The following is a 20,310-nucleotide window of genomic DNA, read 5'->3' as shown; positions in this document are numbered from 1 at the left end:
CTCTTGAAGTTGCAGAATGGCAATTAGATGGCAGCCACTGATAGCCATGTAGAAGTTTTGATGAATATGCAAGTTAATTTTAATTTCTGATCAGTTACGGTTAGTGACTGTGGCCAAACATGTGCGTACTGATTCTACATGTATGCTAATTCCATGACGTTTATTCACCAGCTGTGTGTTGAGTGCTTGACCCTGTGTCCGGCACCTTGTTCCAGGCATTGGGGGCAGCAGTGGACAAGACAACAGAGTCTTGGTCCTGAGGTGTTACTTTTCGAAAAAGACAGTTACAAGCAAACAAACAGGATGGTTTTAGATTTGGACAGAAGTTTTCAGAGGAAGTCATTCCTGAACTGTTACAATGCTTTGGGGGTAGGGTGTGCTGGGCAGTCAGGGATGGCACCTTTGGGGTGCCTAAGGATTCCTGTGACCCTGGGAGCTTAGGACAGTTAGGCCCAATTGATTATCAGAGTCTGTCTCAGAAGCTTCCCTGGAGAAAGAATTGCTGCTGTTTTGCCAGGAGGGTTTCCTTCCCCATCTGACCACACAGGAAGACGCCTTGGCCTAGAATGCCTGCCCTCATCTCCAGGTCTCCCAGGCTGTTAACCCTCCCAGGCAAAGTGGAAGCTTCCTCTCTTCTAAGATGGTTTCCCACTGAACCTCCTTCATTGTCCTTCACTGCAGTGCAATAATCCTACAAGGTCTTGGGTGGAGAGTGATGGTAACTTCAGATAATTGAGAATTGGAAGCAAAACATCCTTCTAGTAGTAAATGTTTTCAGTAAGTTATGCTGTTTCCCTGAGTGGGAAATAATAAAGTTACACTCCATGTTTCTTTTCTTTCTTTCTTTTTTTTTGGGGGGGGGAGACAAAGTCTCACTCTGTTGCCCAGGCTGGAATGCAGTGGTGCGATCTTGGCTCACTGTAACCTTACCTCCTGGGTTCAAGTGATTCCCAAGTAGCTGGGATTACAGGTGTGTATCACCATGCCCAGCTAATTTTTGTATTTTTAGCAGATAAGGAGTTTCACCATGTTGGCCAGGCTGGTCTCCAACTCCTGGCCTCAAGTGATCACCCACCTCGGCCTCCCAAAGCATTGGGATTACAGGCGTGAACCACTGTGCCCGGCCTCACATCTTATTTCTGATCCCAAGACTGAGTGTAGAGCTGGTGTCTGTTTTTGGAAAGGATGTCAATAGAGAAGTGGAGTTCCCCAAAATTACAGTTTCACATATTAGTCAAGTTTCTAAAATACAGTAATAATGTTGAGAGCTGACATAGGGACTAACTTAGATTTTTTTTTCCCCCAAATTCTCACCTAACTTTGATTTTGCTAAATAAGGACATTAAAAAAAAAAAAAAAAAAAAAAAAAAAAACTCCACTACTGCCTTTTGCCACTATTTGATTTTTTGAAAAATAAGCGTATTTTAGCATCTAAAAGTAGGAATGACCTCAAATAAATGAGTCTTTGTTCTTGGCCAGGGAAACGTTGTCAGAGTTTGATAACTGTTTTTCTAGGGTATGTGCTGTTACTCAGTTAAAATACTGCCTGGGATGCTGGCATTCACTAAATACTTGTTGAATAAGCAAATGAAACTTAAACTTCTATGTGTAGAAACCTAGGTTGTTAGACTCATTTCCAAATATCACTTCACATTCTGATGAGCAGAGTAATTGAATATTCTTTTCAGTGTGTAGATCTATCCCCAGAATCACAGAATATTGGAACTGTAAAGGCCATCCTATAGTTTAACCAACTGCATTAAATACATAATAGAAGGATGTGGTATGTGGCAGTGACAGCTTGAAGGATGTGACTAGAACTCGGGTCTCTGGAGTGTTCTGTGATATCACACCAAGCTGGTCACCAGCCCATGTGTTGCTCCTCCATCATGATTGCAACAAAGAAAAGACTTCAGGACATTCTTTCTTTTACCCTAATCCTTGATCTGCAGTCTTATTTAGAAAAGCTTAATGTTAAAGATCCAGTTTATTCAAAACTTAAGATAACAAGGAGTATGAGAATTTATTTCTGAGTGTAAAGGAGGAGATGTTTCCTTGCCTTCTCTGAGCCTACAGGCCCTCCTTACTCTTTAAGGAAGTAGAGAGAGGGAGGAAAATAAAGGATGTTTTTGTTTTTTATGGTTATTTTGCTGGGAGTAGTTTGCATGCCTTTTGATTTTCTTGGGTGGAATTAACTGACTTAAGTTTTAAGTAGTTGGGACTATTTAAAAACAATGCCTATCCAATGTTTGCCAGAAAGGCAGAGGGTATTGGCGTTAGAAGTTAATTCTTCTCCAAGAGTGAAAAATTAGCTTCTAAACCAGAAGCAGCAGAGCTAAATAAAGTAATTTTCCACCTGGCCAGTGCATGATGTGAAAGGTAGATCAAAAAACAAGAGGACCCATTTTCTGATGAAAGACTAAGCCCTGTTGAAACAGCCCTGTTTGAGGATTTTATTTTAAATCTATACATTCACAAAGGAGCTTTGTGTATGTCTTTCCTTATTTGTTGTTTGGACTAGGAAGCCCCACCCAGTGCTTGTTGAAGGCAGAAAGTTGTTGAAAGCAAGCTGTGATTTGAACAGTGGATTGAGGTTTGGAATATACAGTGAACCAGAATATATCAGGGTTCCCCTGCCCAAGATGAGTGACCATTCTGAGGTGTTTCATATTTCTTGAATGGGGATTTTAGGAAAAGTTTCTGTATTTCTGTGCTCATTTTGTTGATCTCTGTGCAATCTCCGAGGGTGTGTTTGGGCACTTAGATTTCTTGGATGCAGATTTGCTTGTATACAAAACATTGTAAATTGTTTTATATACACTGGATTTAAAATTTTTTAGTTTACTAAATTTTTTCATCTTAATTTTCACAGTTCTTACAGTCTTTAGATTTAGGAAGGCTGTTGATGGCATCCACATGTGCATCTTTAGTGACATTTAAAATGTGTTCAGCTGAATTTAACCATTTCTGACCTAAAACTTGACATTTTAGATTTAAGTCAGTAAAGCACTGATTTAAACTGGATTTTAACTGGATGAAATTCTGATTTAATAAGTGTACTGACTGGATAAAATGCCAATGATTTAATTAACAAGCATGTTTAACAGGATGCTGTGTATATATTAGTTAAAAGTGAAGCAATTGAATTAGGTATCTTCTCTGCTGCATGGAGAAGACCGTATGACTCACCCACACCAGCCTTCTCTTTGCTCTGAGTGTAGCTAACCGTTTCTGTTTTTTTTCCTCTAGGGTTTGGAAATCCCTTGTCTCCAGGTTGCTGGGATTGACTTCTTGCTCAATTGAAACACTCATTCAATGGAGACAAAGAGAACTAATGCTTTGTGCTGATTCATATTTGAATCAAAGCATTCGGGAGTCTGTATGCCTTGTTTGTGGAAAGAACCAGTGATACCACCACTGAGCTTCCTAAAAGTTCCGAAGAAGTTAGAGGACTATACACTTTTCTTCTGAACTTTTCTAATAAATATTTGTTCTGGTTTTTGAAGCCCAGGGCTGTTAGAGGGGTGAGTGACAAGTCTTACAAGTGGCCTTATTCCAACTCCAGAAATTCCCCAAGGGAACTTTGAGATTATATGCAATCGAAAGTGACAGGAAACATGCCAACTCAATCCCTCTTGATGTACATGGATGGGCCAGAAGTGATTGGCAGCTCTCTTGGCAGTCAGATGGAGATGGAGGACGCCATGTCAATGAAAGGGACCGCTGTTGTTCCATTCCGAGCTACGCAAGAAAAAAATGTCATCCAAATAGAGGGGTATATGCCCTTGGATTGCATGTTCTGCAGCCAGACCTTCACACATTCAGAAGACCTTAATAAACATGTCTTAATGCAACACCGGCCTACCCTTTGTGAACCAGCAGTTCTTCGGGTTGAAGCGGAGTATCTTAGTCCGCTTGATAAAAGTCAAGTACGAACAGAACCTCCCAAGGAAAAGAATTGCAAGGAAAATGAAGACTTTAGCTGTGAGGTATGCGGGCAGACATTCAGAGTCGCTTTTGATGTTGAGATCCACATGCGGACACACAAAGATTCTTTCACTTACGGGTGTAACATGTGCGGAAGAAGATTCAAGGAGCCTTGGTTTCTTAAAAATCACATGCGGACACATAATGGCAAATCGGGGGCCAGGAGCAAACTGCAGCAAGGCTTGGAGAGTCCGGCAACGATCAACGAGGTCGTCCAGGTGCACGCGGCTGAGAGCATCCCCTCTCCTTACAAAATCTGCATGGTTTGTGGCTTCCTATTTACAAATAAAGAAAATCTAATTGAGCACAGCAAGGTGCACACCAAAAAAACCGCTCTCGGTACCAGCAGCGCGCAGACAGACTCGCCACAAGAGGGAACGCCGTCCTCCAGGGAAGACTTCCTGCGGTTGTTCAACTTGAGACCAAAATCTCACACTGAAACGGGGAAGAAGCTTGTCAAATGCATACCTCAGCTCGATCCGTTCACCACCTTCCAGGCTTGGCAGCTGGCTACCAAAGGAAAAGTTGCAATTTGCCAAGAAGAAGTGAAGGAATCGGGACAAGAAGGGAGCACCGACAACGATGATTCGAGTTCCGAGAAGGAGGTTGGAGAAAATAAGGGCAGTTGTACAGGCCTCTCGCAAGAGAAAGAGAAGTGCCGACCCTCCAACGGCGACGCGCCCTCCGTGGACGCGGATCCCAAGTTACCCAGCAGCAAGGAGAAGCCCACGCACTGCTCCGAGTGCGGCAAAGCTTTCAGAACCTACCACCAGCTGGTCTTGCACTCGAGGGTCCACAAGAAGGACCGGAGGGCTGGCGCGGAGTCGCCCACCATGTCTGTGGACGGGAGGCAGCCGGGGACATGCTCTCCTGACCTCGCCACCCCTCTGGATGAAAATGGAGCCGTGGATCGAGGGGAAGGTGGTTCTGAAGATGGATCTGAGGATGGGCTTCCCGAAGGAATCCAGCTGGGTAAGCTGCCCTGTCTCCCTCCCGTGCTGTTCCGCCTGTGTCTGTCTGTCTGTCTGTCTCCCCCTCCCTCTCTTCCCATCTCTAGACAACGCTGGCCAGGAGTGGAGTTTGGAGAGGCAGAGTCAAATCCAGGCTCTTTTTGGTATCACTCTGTGTAAGCCATTTAACTTCTCAGGGCCTTAATTTTCTCATTTCTGTAATAACAGGGTTGAGTTAAAAGGTCTCCTTGTTCTGAAAATCTTGTGTGTGTTTTTTTTTTTTCAAACGTTGAACATTTTACTTAAAAAACACTTTTTTTTGTTTGTTTGTTTGTTTTTTTTTTTAATGTGCATTCAATCCAAATGCACTGCTTCTTAACTGGGATGATTTTGCTCCCAGTCAGTATCTGGCAATGTGTGGAGGCATTTTGGTTGTTATACTGTGTGTGGGGGTGTGTGCATGCACGTGTGCGTGTGCGCCTAGTGGCATCCAGTGTGCAGAGGCCAGGGACGCTGCTCAGTGTGGTACAATGCACAGGACAGCCCCATCATCAAAGAATTATCTGGTCTCAAGTATCAATAGTTTCAACATTGAGAGACCCTAGCCTTGACGTAAGGTAAAACCTTATCTGGAGTGAATTTCCAGTGGTCATAAAAGGTACTGGGAGTGATGATCAACTAGAGCCAGGAATATTATTTGGGCAGCCATTTGGTGCTGTCCGAAACCCTATCCTTTCTGTCTGGCAAGCTGGTATCCATTAATAGGTACCTCAGGAACCCAAATGATTTGTCATAAAATACAAGGAATGTGGGCACACCAAGACACTTTTAAGAAAGCTCATCTGGTCAGCACAGTTTTCAGTGTACTAATGGCATTTATAGAAACAGAAGGCGATCACTGAAGGCATGCTCACATAATATTCCTGAATCCTGGTGGGCGTTATCTAGGGCAAAGGATTCCACCTGTGTTTGGAGTTGTGCCCATCCTCATTGTAGCCAGAGCTTCTCCTATCAGAGTTTAATATTTTGTTTGAATAGAGGATCCTGCTGCTTAAAACAGTTGAAAAAGACCCCTGATGGGCAGACCGTAATTGACAAGTGAATGATGAGAACATGAATTGGTCTTGGGGAAGCCTTTATTAAAGTGGTCCTCAGTTCAAACAAGTGCCTCCTCCTCTCAGTGTAACTTGGCTGTGTGTGTGAATTCTTTGGAGAACTGTGTGTATGAGACCCACGGTGAATTTGCCCACACAGTTGATCGGACTCGAGTCCTTCACCTGCTCTTCAGGTGGTGCCAGTTCCTTTTCTGATCATGTGATTGACATGAGAACTGTAGTCGGTATATCAAATCTTTAGAATGTTTTTGAGTTTCCTGGGACACAGGAAACCTAGCACTTAGCATACTACAAATCTGATGTCTTACTGACATCATAAAAAGAGGCTTTAAACACAGACTCCAGTTAGCGAAGTGGTTTCTGCTAGTGCGGGTACTGTGGTAGGGGCCTTGTGAGATGCCCCAGTGTCCTGAAAGAAATGAAAAGGCCGGTTACTGGTAGGTGGTGTGGAAAACACGGGCTAGATCATCAGGCAGGACCGAATGCCTGGCTGTGGGTGGAAGCACCACAGCTTGGCACTGAGTTCTCGTTCTACCACTGCATTGTTTTGTGACCAATTATGAGTTGCTTAACCTTTCTTTGCCACTATTTCCCTGTTTGCAAAATGGTTCATTGACCCTTGTCTTCCACCTCCCAAGGACAATTTGAACGGCCTATTTGTAAAAAGATCATAGTCCTTTAAAAAATATAACTGTAAAGTCAGAGGTGATGCTTGAAAGAGCAGGAACCAGGTAGATGTGGAAATGTCACGTCCTTTGTTCTAAAGAAAAGGCATTTCATAGCTTTTTGGATGTGACGCAACATACCATAAATCCTGACACATAGTTGGGAGTTGGAAATTGCAACAACAGCCAGTTATAAACCCAGCTAGTTTGGGTATGATTGTAAGAAAACAAAGCTGGCCATTCTGTGTTTGGGGAATTGATTTTCCTAAACTTATATTATCTTAGTAGTCTAAATTTATCATATTATACTATCAACCTGGCTTTTTTAAGATTTAAGAAGATGAGGTAAAATTTTTTTTAAGTCTTTCTTTAGATTATAGATCAAGGGTGTCTCTGTCTTACAGGTGGATAGTCATATGATCTACAGTAAGGGGACATTTATTTAAAAGTTAAACATTCACGTGTGTTGGGGGTGGTATTTTAACGGCAGCACCTCTTAGTCTTTTGGAGGGCTGGTGTGTGTTTGAAGTTCTGTCCTCCTTCGAGTGGACTTCACTGATGCACGTGAGACATACTGTCCTATTGTCCTGCAGAGACTGAAGCCAAACACTGTGTCATTTAGGGACGCGTTTTCATTTGTCAGATCTGTTTCTCCCACAGGAGTGTTTGTGGACAATACAGCCTGCTTTCCAAAACTTTGCTAAATTTTGACAAACTTTCCTAGGTGCTTGCCCCATGCCAAACTCTATTTTCTGTTAAAGATTAAGTTATGCCTGCTGCCCTCTAGTGGTCACTTGTTTAATCTTAACCGTAAACGGCTTATTTTTCCCATGGTGGTTGGTGGTTTGTAATGGGCTCATTTTTCCAAATGATTCTGAAGAAGATCATTTTTCCCGCCAGTATGTATGTCCACCTTCGGTTTGCCAGATCCTGCCTGCTCACAGAGATACTGAGAACCGGAAGCTGCCCGGGCAATTCAGTCGGTTAAATGATCTTTCTTGTGATTAAGGCAAACAAAGAACTGAATCTTTAATAGTGTACTCTGCTGTACCCAGAAAAAAACAAAACAAAACCACGTTACAACACTCTGAAACTTCAGACAGCCTCAAAACAGCATTTGGTGTGTGTCTAGCCGTTTTGTTCTAACCCGGTGTTATATAAAAGAATTTTTTCATGCTTTCCAAAAATGTTTGTCAATATTTAAGTTAGCATGCGTTATTCACGTACTTCAGCTACCTTCTTATATAAATATTTGTTTTTCCTTTAAGATAAAAATGATGATGGAGGAAAAATAAAGCATCTTACATCTTCAAGAGAGTGTAGTTATTGTGGAAAGTTTTTCCGTTCAAATTATTACCTCAATATTCATCTCAGAACGCATACAGGTAAAGAACTTTTATATTTTTAACCATGCAGTAGTTAAAAATTATGTAGTTATCTATCTGATTTTTTGGTGGTGGTGTTCAGATACTCTAACAGGTCCTTGGACTAGCTTATGTAGCATGTTGATTACAGCGGTTATTATTATTCTTTTAGTGCCATTGTAACTTGAGCCATTGTTCTTATTTGAAGTTCATTTCTTTTTTGTCTTTTGAGATGGAGTCTTGCCCTGTCACGTAGGCTGAAGTGCAGTGGTGCAATCTCGGCTCACTGCAGCTTCCGCCTCCCTGGTTCAAGCAGTACTTCTGTCTCAGTCTCCCCAGTAGCTGGGATTACAGGCGCCTGGCAACACATCCGGCTAATTTCTGTATTTTTAGTAGAGATGGGGTTTCACCATGCTGGCCAGGCTGGTTTCGAACTCCTGACCTCAAGTGATCCACCCACCTTGGCCTCCCACTGGAATTACAGGCGTGAGCCACCATGCCTGGAAAAAGTTCATTTGTTTAGTTTATGACTGCTGTATCCTGACTTTCATCTTATTAAAACTACAATATTTTAAAATGCTGCATCTTATGTCTTTATGATTGAGAATGAAATGAGAATCTATTTCGTAGTCTTGAGATTGTGAAAGGAGCTATGACATCATGGTGTAGGAGGCTGCGTAGATTTGAAATGTCATCTCTTCCACTTACTATCTGTGCACCCTTGGGCAAGTTATTTAACCTTTTTGTGCTTGTAGTTTTCTTCACTGTAAAAGTGGAATAATACCTATTTCCCTAGGGCTATTAGGAAGATTAAAGGAGTTAGAAGTGTTGCTGTTAATTCTTCTACTGAAGATAGGTATTCGCAATTTCAAATATTCATTACAGTAAGGGTGATAAAGAACTGATGAGAAATGCTGTGTGATAGCAGATAGAGAAAGCAAATGGAGGAAAGAAGCCTGTTTTCTCAGTAAATAGCCCTTTGCTCTATTTCAGTGCTTTTCGTACACTTCTATAATAAAGTGCCATTTCTTGCCTTAGGTGAAAAACCATACAAATGTGAATTTTGTGAATATGCTGCAGCCCAGAAGACATCTCTGAGGTATCACTTGGAGAGACATCACAAGGAGAAACAAACCGATGTTGCTGCTGAAGTCAAGAACGATGGTAAAAATCAGGACACTGAAGATGCACTATTAACCGCGGACAGTGCGCAAACCAAAAATTTGAAAAGATTTTTTGATGGTGCCAAAGATGTTACAGGCAGTCCACCTGCAAAGCAGCTTAAGGAGATGCCTTCTGTTTTTCAGAATGTTCTGGGCAGCGCTGAGCTCTCACCAGCACACAAAGATACTCAGGATTTCCATAAAAATGCAGCTGATGACAGTGCTGATAAAGTGAATAAAAACCCTACCCCTGCTTACCTGGACCTGTTAAAAAAGAGATCAGCAGTTGAAACTCAGGCAAATAACCTCATCTACAGAACCACGGCGGATGTTTCTCCTCCTCCGGACGGCAGTACCACCCATATCCTTGAAGTTAACCCCAAAGAGAAGCAAACGGAGACCGCAGCTGACTGCAGATACAGGCCCAGTGTGGATTGTCATGAAAAACCTTTAAATTTATCCCTGGGGGCTCTTCACAATTGCCCGGCAATTTCTTTGAGCAAAAGTTTAATTCCAAGTATCACCTGTCCATTTTGTACCTTCAAGACATTTTATCCAGAAGTTTTAATGATGCACCAGAGACTGGAGCATAAATACAATCCTGATGTTCATAAAAACTGTCGAAACAAGCCCTCGCTTAGAAGTCGACGTACCGGGTGCCCGCCAGCGTTGCTGGGAAAAGATGTGCCTCCCCTCTCTAGTTTCTGTAAACCCAAGCCGAAGTCTGCTTTCCCAGCGCAGTCCAAATCCCTGCCATCTGCGAAGGGGAAGCAGAGCCCTCCTGGGCCAGGCAAGGCCCCTCTGACTTCAGGGATAGACTCTAGCACTTTAGCCCCAAGTAACCTGAAGTCCCACAGACCACAGCAGAATGTGGGGGTCCAAGGGGCCGCCACCAGGCAACAGCAGTCTGAGATGTTTCCTAAAACCAGTGTTTCCCCTGCACCGGATAAGACAAAAAGACCTGAGACAAAATTGAAACCTCTCCCAGTAGCTCCTTCTCAGCCCACCCTCGGCAGCAGTAACATCAATGGTTCCATCGACTACCCTCCCAAGAACGACAGCCCGTGGGCACCTCCAGGAAGAGACTATTTCTGTAATCGGAGTGCCAGCACCACTGCAGCAGAATTTGGTGAACCCCTTCCAAAAAGACTGAAGTCCACCGTGGTTGCCCTTGATGTTGACCAGCCTGGGGCCAATTACAGAAGAGGCTATGACCTTCCCAAGTACCACGTGGTCAGAGGCATCACCTCACTGTTACCGCAGGACTGCGTGTATCCCTCGCCAGCGCTGCCTCCCAAACCGAGGTTCCTGAGCTCCAGTGAGGTCGAGTCTCCAAATGTGCTGACGGTTCAGAAGCCCTACGGTGGCTCCGGGCCGCTTTACACTTGTGTGCCTGCTAGTAGTCCAGCGTCCAGCTCGACGTTAGAAGGTATTGCATGAGGGGTAGCGTGTTTAAATGGCACTGACGCCTATGGTGACTAACAGCTAATCCATGCATTCTCCGTGGAGATGGTACCACTCCCAGGGGTCGAGGGTGGGCAGCGCAGAGTTCTTGGGGGTCACGGGAGAAGCATTCTTAGATACGGCAGTGGTTTGCGGTCCTCCAAAGCTTACTTAACTCTGTGGGTTGAACTCTCACCCCGAATATTATTTTTAATTGTTTAGTCTTATTTTATTTTTAGAGAAAGGGTCTTGCTCCGTCATCCAGGTTGGAGTGCAGTGGTGTAATCATAGCTTACTGTACTCTGGAATTCTTGGGTTCAAGAGATCCTCCTGCCTCAGCTTCCCAAGTCGCTGAGACTGTATGTGCTGCTACCATGCACAGCTGATTGTTAAATTTTTTTGTAGAGATGGAGTTGCCCGGGCTGGTCTTGAACTCCTGGCCGCAGGTGATCCTCCTGTGTTGGCCTTCCAAGTATCTGAGACTACAGATGCACTCCACCACGCTTGGCTAACTGAAATTTACTTTTTTGTGAGACAGGGATTTGCTTTGTTGCCCAGGCTGGTCTGAAACCCCTGGCCTCGAGTGATCCTCCTGCCTCGGCCTCCCAGAATGCCAGGATTACAGGCATGAGCCACCATACCCAGCCTTGAGTAATTTTTCTTATTCATTTTATTTTTCTGTTGTGGGAGTGATCATGATGGAAACAGCGGGTGAGAACACTGGTCTATCTAGTCCATTCTTGTCTTGCTGTTGAAATTCCAGATGCAGCCAATTTAGGCCCCAGCTTGCCTCACTTCATCGCAGCCCTTTTTCTTCCTTTGCACATTTATGGCCTGCTCAGTAGTCACTGCCAATCCACCCGGAGTTGTGGGGTTTTTTTTGTTTTGTTCTGTTTTCTTGAGATGAGTTTCGCTCTTGTTGCCAAGGCTGGAGTGCAATGGCGTGATCTTGGCTCACTGCAACCTCCTCCTCCTGGGTTCAAGCGATTCTCCAGCCTCAGCCTCCTGAATAGCTGGGGTTATAGGTACGTGCCACCACGCCCGGCTAATTCTTATATTTTTAGTAGAGACAAGAGTTTCAGCATGTGGGCCAGGCTGGTCTTGAACTCCTGACCTCAGGCGATGCGCCGGCCTTGGCCTTCCAAAGTACTGGGATTACAGGTGTGAGTCACCACGCCCAGCCTGGGGGTTCTTCCTCGGGTGTTTTACCACTCCCTGCTGGCCTGTACACTTCTTAAGAGCAGAAACCACGTTTTACATGTACACTGCAAGTCACATGCTTCCCACACAGGGCAGAATCGGGGGGCGCCCAGTAAGGGGTCTTGTGAACCGTTAAATGGTCTTGTGAACCGTTATACTGTTAAATGTCGTCAGCCCTCCTTATCTTTGGGTTGTGCCTCAGTGGATTCAGCCAGCTGTGGGACTGAAATATTTGAGGGGAAAATGGGATGGTTGCATCTGTACTGAACATCTGTGGATTTCCTTTTCTTGTCCATATTACCTAGATAATACAGTGTAACAACTATTTCCATAGCATTTACTTCATATTAGGTTTTATAAATAATGAAGGAGATGATTTTTTTGTGTGTTTTGAGATGGAGTCTCGCTCTGTTGCCCAGGCTGGAGTGCAGTGGCGTGATCTCAGTTCATCGCAGCCTCCACCTCCTGGGTTCAAGCAGTTCTCCTGCCTCAGCCTCCCGAGTAGTTTGGATACAGGCACCCGCCACCATGCCAGGCTGATTTTTGTATTTTTAGTAGAGACGGCATTTCGCCATGTTGGTCAGGCTGGGCTCAAACTCCTGACCTGAGGTGATCCACCCGTCTCACCTTCACAAAGTGCTGGGATTACAGGTATGAGCCACCATGCCCGGCAATGTAGAGATGATTTAAAGTATATGGGAGGGGCTGGATGTGGTGGCTCACGTCTGTAATCCCAACGCTTTGGGAGGCTGAGGTGGGCAGCTCGATTGAGGCCAGGAATTTGACCAGCCCGGCCAACATTGGCGAAAACCCGCCTCTACTAAAAATACAAAAACTGGCTGGGTGTGGTGGCGGGCACCTGTAATCTGAGCTGTTTGGGAGGCTTAGGCATGAGAGTTGTTTGGAACCAGGGATGCAGAGGTTGCAGTGAGTAAGTCTAGATTGTGCCACTGCACTCCAGCGTGGGCTAAAGAGCGAGACTGTCTCAAAAAAAAAAAAAAAAAAAGTATATGCGAGGATGTGCATAGGTTACACTCCAAAAACTACAAATTAATAGTACTACAAGGCCGGGCATGGTGGCTCACGCCTGAAATCCCAGGACTTTGGGAAGCAGCCTGACCAACATGGAGAGACCTCATCTCTGCTAACAATACAAAATTAGATGGATGTGGTGGCACATGCCTGTAATCCCAGCTACTCGGGAGGCTGAGGCAGGAGAATCACTTGAAACCCAGGAGGCGGAGGTTGCGGTGAGCTGAGATTGCGCCATTGCACTCCAGCCTGGGGGACAGAGTGAGACTCCATCTCAAAAAAAAAAAAAAAAAAAAAAAATTGTACTATAAATACTATGAATACTGCAAATATGACACTTTTATATTCGGGACCTGAGCATCCATGGATTTTGGTATCTGTTGGCAGTGGGGCAGGGGCGGGGGGGTGGTCCTGGAGCCAGTGCCCTTCGGATACTTAGAGACAACTGTATAAATTGAAAACCAGCCTTATTTCCCCCGTAGGTACATTGTTGACCTCATAGATGACTGGGGTTTTCCCCATGGAAACGTGTCCTGGTGACGTCACTACGTACAGGTGTCTGGCACATACCTGTGTGTGTAAAAAAGTAGCTCAGTGTCCCAGGGACATCTTCCCCTTGGCAAACTTGATCAAACCACAGCGGCTTCCGTTACCAGACAGAGGCTGTACTGGTTTGTGCTCCCCAAGGAGACAGAATTGGTGTTTTACACATTTCAGTGTGTGTTAGTTTCGAACTGAGGCTTCTGTGTGGTGACAACACTCTATCAAGATTTGCTTGATGCTGATTGGTTCGGTAGAGATAGCAAATTAAAAAACAGTTGCTTTCACACACTTCAGTAGATTTTATAAAAATTGTGATGAAATAGTAATTTGTACTGCCTTTTGGTTAAAAAGGTTCGTTTTCCCCCCCGTGGTGCTTAAAATGGACGGGAATCAAAACTTTGTCCTAAAGCGGGAAAAGGCTCTGTGTGTTGCAAGTCAGATCCTCCTTATTTTTCTCCCCCCCGCCCCCTCTTTGAGACAGGGTCACACTGTTGCCCAGGTTGGAGTGCAGTGGTGCAATCATGGCTCCCTGCAGCCTTGACCTCCGGGGCTCAGGCAGTCCTTCCGTCCTTCCGTCTCGGCCTCCTGAGTAGCTGGGACTAAAGGTGCATGCCACCATACCAAGCTCCTTTTTTATTTTTAGTCGAGAAGCGGTCTCAGCATGTTGCCCAGGCTGACAAATCCCCTTTTAAATGATTAAAAAAAAGAAGCAACACTTTTACATAGTTTGGTTCATGAGGCATATAGGTTTCAAGTATTTTGTGATACCATTTTTTTCTGGCTTTTTAATTCTTTCTAGTGACAGACAATTTTAGTTTTAATGACATCAACCACATTTGTGCTAACAAGTGTCATAAACACAATTCAGCTGTAACTGAAAACGTGCATGCCACTATGTGACTTATGTGTTGTGATTACATTATCAGCGTCAGGAATTTTGAAAATTGACTTTCTAACAACCTATACACATCTTACCTAATTGTTTGACCTTAACTCTAAATTTTTTTTTTTTTTTTTTCCCAATCAGGAAAAAGGCCTGTGTCATATCAACACTTATCTAACAGCATGGTACAAAAGAGAAACTATGAGAATTTTGTTGGGAATGCACATTATCGACCAAATGACAAAAAAACTTGATTCATTAATTTGGGGGAAAAAAGGTGAGCATATGTTTCAATTAAAAACACTGAATTGGCTGAGCGCGGTGGCCATTTGGGAGGTCAGGGCAGGCAGATCATCTGAGGTCAAGCATTTGAGACCAGCTTGGCCAACATGGTGAAACCCCTGTCTGTACTAAAAACACAGAAATTAGCCGGGCGTGGTGGCGGGTACCTGTAGTCCCAGCTACTCAGAAGGCTGAGGCAGGAGAACCACTTGAACAACCCAGGAGGCGGAGGTTGCAGATTGCAGATTGCGCCACTGCAGCCTATCCTGGGTGACAGAGCAAGACTCTGTCTTAAAAAAAAGAGGGGGGTGGGGATTGAGTTTACTTGATTGGAAATAAGCAGTTAACTTGTCTAATATAGTGTAACAAAATTGTTTCTAAGTTTGATTTTGATTTTTTTAGGTGTTTAAAATTAGAGTCCTCAGGATCTTTGGATATTAGTGAAAATAATAGGAAAAACAGTCATGGTGAATGGAATTTACTGAGCATTTACTTTGTGCTAGGCATTGAATGAAGTGTTTTATAATCAAGATTTCATTTAGTTCTGTTGCAGCAAAGGGCTTAGGTAAGGGATGAGCAAAGTAGCTTTTCACCCATCGTCATCAGTAAAGTTTTATTGGAACATGACCATGCCCATCTGTTAACATACGGTCTGTAGCTGCCTTCTTGCTGCAGCAGCAAAGTCGGGCAGCTGTGACAGACCATGTGGCCTGCAAAGCTGAAACTATTTACCGTCTGGCCCTTTACAGAAAAAGTTGGTGACCTAGCATTAGGAGGTATTGTGCATGCTTTTCAGATGAGACCAAGGTGTGGATTATGCAGTTTGCTCAAAGCCTCCCTCTTGTCTGTGAGAGGGAGGAGCCTGGTTTTTGTCCTAGGTCTGCAAAGATCCAGGTTCTGTGCCCAGTGTTCTAGGTTAAGAGCTTGTTCAAAGTCTTGGCAAGTCCTTATCTGTTGGAGGAGAACTGGGACAGGAGCAAGTATGTGAGCATGCAGGTCACATGTTTATGGTCTGATTGTAGTGCACTCCCGTCCCATAAGGCTCAAGTAGTAGTATCAGAATTACATGTGTTGGTTTTGTTAGTTTATATTTAGTTAATTAGCTTGGGCAGAAGGTGTGATGTCTGTGTACAGGTTATACTATGACTCATTCAACAATAAGATTAAATGGAAAGCTTGGGGCTCACGCGCAGATAGTTACTTCTCAGATAACTCTTGTCCCATAAAACCATCCCTGTATATTCATTGAGCAGCCTCTTTACCGAGTGCCTACTGGCTGCTAGGATGCAAAGATGAAAAGATGCTCGTGGTCCAGGATGGCTCACTGGAGCCTCAAACTCCTGGGCCCAAGCAGTCTTCCCACCGCAGCCTCCTGAGTAGCTGGGATTTTCCTGTGCATGGCAATTGCCTTTTACTCAATTCTGATTCTTGGTTAAGTCATCTCAGTTCTAATTACTAAAAGTAGCTCCAAAGTTTGCAGCATTATCTAGTTATTCTCCTAATACTTTCATGGCAAAAGTTGAACTAAATAGAACCCAGGGTCGGGCGCAGTGGTTCATGCCTGTATCCCAGCACTTTGGGAGGCCGAGGTGGGCGGATCACTTGAAGTCAGGTGTTCAAGACCAGCCTGGCCAACATGGTGAAACCTCTCTCTACTAAAAATACAAAAAAATTAGCCGGGTGTGGTGGCGCATGCCTGTAGTCCCAGCTGCTTTGGAGGCTGAGGCAGGAGAATTGCTTGAACCTGGGAGGTGGAGGTTGCAGTGAGCCAAGATTGTGCCGCTGCACTCCAGCCTGGGTGACAGAGGGAGACTCCATCTCAAAAACAGCAAACAGAACCCATTGCATTTCTATGTCAATTTGGTTCTATTTATTATATTTGTTTAAAGAAATAATTTTCTAAACTGTATTCATTTTTGATCTTAATAATTTAAAAAATGTTTTTTTTCCTTAGGTCTTGGTGGATGTCAGTGCTTACTCTCCATGAAATTAAATTTTACTTCATCCTTTGAGAAGCGAATGGTGAAAGCTACTGAAATAAGCTGTGATTGTACTGTACATAAAACATATAAGGAATCGGCAAGGAACACTACAGTTTTGTAAAGTTGTTCTGTTAACTTTTGTACCAAATAGCAATAAAAACTAGTTGGAACAGTTGGAACCTACATACATGGGGACTGGAAATCTCTATTTTGTCCCTGAATAATATTTTTTTTAGAATCGACCAAATAAGAAGTGGAATTTTTGCATACTTGAGCGCTGCTGAAAAGAAATCATTTGGGTGGGTTGGGGTGGGATGGGGGAAAAGTATATAATGCTTGCACCTCAGGTAAAAATCTGTAAATATCTTAAGTTGTAAACCTGCTTGTTTAAATACTGTGTGTATTCCTTTTCTCTAATACAGCTCATCACTTGGAGCAGTTTCTGCTATTGTGCTCTTTCATTTAAAATGTATTTTTTTTTTAAACTGTCAATGATTTTGTATTATGTTGAATCCTCCGAAATCTATTGTTGTCTTAAAATTGTTAATGGAAGTATTGACCCTCTATGATACACGTGCTGCAGATATTGAGTCAGCCATTTGGAAGTTGGCAGCATTTTATTGCAACTTTCAGCATCTCAGCTGGGGAAGACACCTTCTTCCTCGCCTCTCCAGATTGTCCTGGAACCTCCAGAATCCTTGACTGAGGGGCTTGGGATGGCTTGTAGGATTTTTAAGAGTGTGTCTGCAGAGAAGCATTTTCCCTGTAGGGCAGCCACACATTGTGTAAACATAAGAAACTGTATGTGCAGTTATTTATATTTGTTTCTATCAAATTAATCACTTTCGTTGGAAGATTCAGTTGGGGGGGGCTGCCTAAATTAGTATATAAAAACAAAAATGGTAAATTATACCTGTGAATTGCAGATATTGGGGAACAGTTTTAAGGGAAATTCTTGGGGAAACATTTTAGGTTTGTATTTGGTAGTCTTAATGTATCTGGCATTTGGGTGAACTGTGGACATACTAGAGTTGATTATAGACACATTGATTCTGAATAAGGAACTGCTGGCCGAGCCTCCTGGGAGTCTAGAAAGAGAAAATCTGTTTCTAGACCTCAGTTATCTTCCCATTTTTGGTTGTTATGAGGCAGTAGCATTTTTCTCAGTGCACATGCAATTTGGGTTTTAGAGAAGATGGCCACCAGCTGGCTTCCTAGATATTTTAAACTTTTGTTCTTTAATGTGCTGTCCATGATTATTAGTACATGGGCGTAGTGACCACAAAATATTTTATTAAGAAACTTTTTCAAAAATAAATTTGCACTGTTCATTTTTCTGGCCTCGCTGTTCTCCATAGAGCAAGGGTAAAGTCCTTGAAGATTTTTTTTTCTTTTTAAATTATGCAACGTAAGATGTCCTCCTTGATAGAAGTCTTAGCTCCTGTGTGACAAGGGAGAAGTAATTTGAGATCAGTCTGCTGGCATTGCAATGAAGTGCTTTGTATCAGGAAAGTGTACACTATTGACCTTTTTTCCTGTTCACAAGCTGAGCCATATGTACATAATCTAGATTTTGTTTTCATAGTTTTGCACTTTTATAGCCTATTTTTGAAGATTAACACATTTGCAAGATGATTGACTCAATCTTTGCCTAATCCAATGAGTGTTACAGAGAGCTTGCTGTGACTAGAACCATAAATCTTAAAAGGGGGTATGTGATAATAGAGGGCTGGAATTTAAACCTGTATTTAAAAAAAAGAAATCACCAAATCTATTTGAAAACAAGTCAATTTGTGTTATGCTGGAATTTTGGGGGCTTTCAGATTTCTCTCTCTAACCACATTTCTGAATGTATGAAAATACCAATTATTTTCCTACAGCCCTTTGTACTTCAAAATATGTTTTTGTGTCCATCAGTATTAACTATTGGTATACTACTGGTTTTATATGTTTTTTTTTTCTTTGAGACAACAGTACATATAATAGAGGTACAATTCGTTGGATTTTGTTTATGTATTTATTTCATTCCAGTTTGATTTATTTTAATTGTTGATACTTAAGTTGTCAAACAGTAGACATTACTTGTTTTATTTATGATATATTTCAGCTTAAAGTTATGTTATTATATGTGGAAGTGTAAATATAGATTTGGTGTTTTGCAATCTTGAGTTTTAGTGTTTATTGTGTTTCTGGTTTCTCATTTTGTTTTATTTCACTTTTTAGTTTTCTTTCTTTCTTTCTTTTTTTTGAGATGTGCTCTCGCTTTTTCACCCAGGCTGGAGTGCAGTGGTGCAATCACGGCTCACTGCAGCCTTGAACCCCTGGGCTCCAACTGATCCTGCAGCTCTCAGCCTCCCGAGTATCAAGCCATCATACCTGGCTTGTAAACACAATCTTAAGGCAGCACGTGACTCAGCCTGTAATCCCAGCACTTCGGAAGGCCAAGGCAGGTGGATCACTTGAAACCAAGAGTTTGAGACCAACCTGGCCAACATGGTGAAACCCCATCTCTACTAAAAAATACAAAAATTAGCTGGGTATGGTGGTAAACACCTGTGGTCCTAGTTACTCAAGAGGCTAAAGCATGAGAAATCGCTTGAATCTGAGAGGCAAAGGTTGCAGTGAGCTGAAATTGCGCCAGTGCACTCCAGCCTGGGCGACAAGAGCGAGACTCCATCTCAAAAACAAAAACACACTTTTTTTTTGGAGATAGGATCTTTGTTGCCCAGGCTGAAATGCACTGGCACGATCTTGCCTTGCTGCCACCTCTGCCTCCTGGATTCAAGAGATCCTGCCTCAGCTTCCAAAGTAGCTGGGATTACAGCCATGCGCCACCACACCCCACTAATTTTTGTATTTTTAGTAGAGACGGGTTTTGCCATGTTGGTCAGGCTGGCCTTGAACTTCTGATCTCAAGTGATCCGCCCACTTTGGCCTCCCAAAGTGCTGGGATTACAGGCGTGAGCCACTGCGCCTGCCCAAGCTCACAAGCCTTTATACACTTGATATGTTGAGAGCATGTGGTCATCATTCTGATGCCTCGAGTCTCTTGGTTTTGATTAGTGGGAGTTCCAAGTTGGCCCAGTGTTTGCAGGACAGCAGTCTGAAGGCTGCTTAACTTTTTGTTATCTGTAGTCCCAGCACTTCGGGAGGCTGAGGTGGGCCGATCAGCTGAGGTCATGTGTTTCAGACCAGCCTGGCCAACATGGTGAAACCCCATCTCTACTAAAATACAAAAATTAACCGGGTGTGGTGGCTGGTGCCTGTAATCCCAGCTACTGGGGAGGCTGAGACAGGACAGTTGCTTGAACCCAGGAGGCAGAGATTGCAGTGGGCCGAGATTGCACCACTGCACTCCAGCCTGAGCGACAGAGCGAGACTCAGTCTCTAAAAACAGACAAAAAAAAAAAAAAAAAAACCCAAAACAACCGAAGATGTTCCAAATCCCACCTGTACTGACCCACACCTGGGAACTGTCGTTTATCCGAGGATCCCGGGTTCCTTTTATGGGAAGCGGTAATCGGCGATTTGGGCGCAAGGGGTGCTTAGTCCTACCTGGGTGGTTGTGCTCCTGGCCTTTTTAATGTAGGGAAAAAAAATATCAAAAAGGAAACTTCCCTCAGTGAATTATACTGCCATTTTGTTTTAGAGTTTTCTTTGTTTTTTGATTTTCTGAAAAGCTGGGTTACCTGGCTTTAACC

At 43.4% G+C, this 20,310-nt stretch overlaps 1 protein-coding gene across 7 annotated transcripts in view; it reads left to right on the top strand.

Moving 5' to 3' along the window:
• The window catches only part of ZNF217 (zinc finger protein 217), a 42,411-nt gene extending 23,640 nt beyond the window's left edge, over positions 1–18,771 (top strand). For all 7 annotated transcript variants that reach the window (XM_023184118.1, XM_023184122.3, XM_023184120.3 and 4 more), the window contains 5 exons: positions 3,250–4,959; positions 7,986–8,102; positions 9,120–10,673; positions 14,490–14,622; positions 16,582–18,771. In XM_023184118.1, coding sequence (XP_023039886.1) covers positions 3,594–4,959; positions 7,986–8,102; positions 9,120–10,673; positions 14,490–14,599 — 3,147 coding nt within the window. In that variant the 5' untranslated portion in view covers positions 3,250–3,593 and the 3' untranslated portion in view covers positions 14,600–14,622; positions 16,582–18,771. The remainder of the gene's footprint in view (positions 1–3,249; positions 4,960–7,985; positions 8,103–9,119; positions 10,674–14,489; positions 14,623–16,581) is intronic.
• Positions 18,772–20,310: the final 1,539 nt, after the last annotated feature.

The sequence above is a fragment of the Piliocolobus tephrosceles genome, chromosome 20 (assembly GCF_002776525.5).
Source record: "Piliocolobus tephrosceles isolate RC106 chromosome 20, ASM277652v3, whole genome shotgun sequence".
In the NCBI taxonomy this organism is placed as follows: domain Eukaryota; kingdom Metazoa; phylum Chordata; class Mammalia; order Primates; family Cercopithecidae; genus Piliocolobus; species Piliocolobus tephrosceles.
The sequence above is the reverse complement of the archived record's forward strand: the minus strand, read 5'-3'. Positions and strand labels throughout refer to the sequence as shown.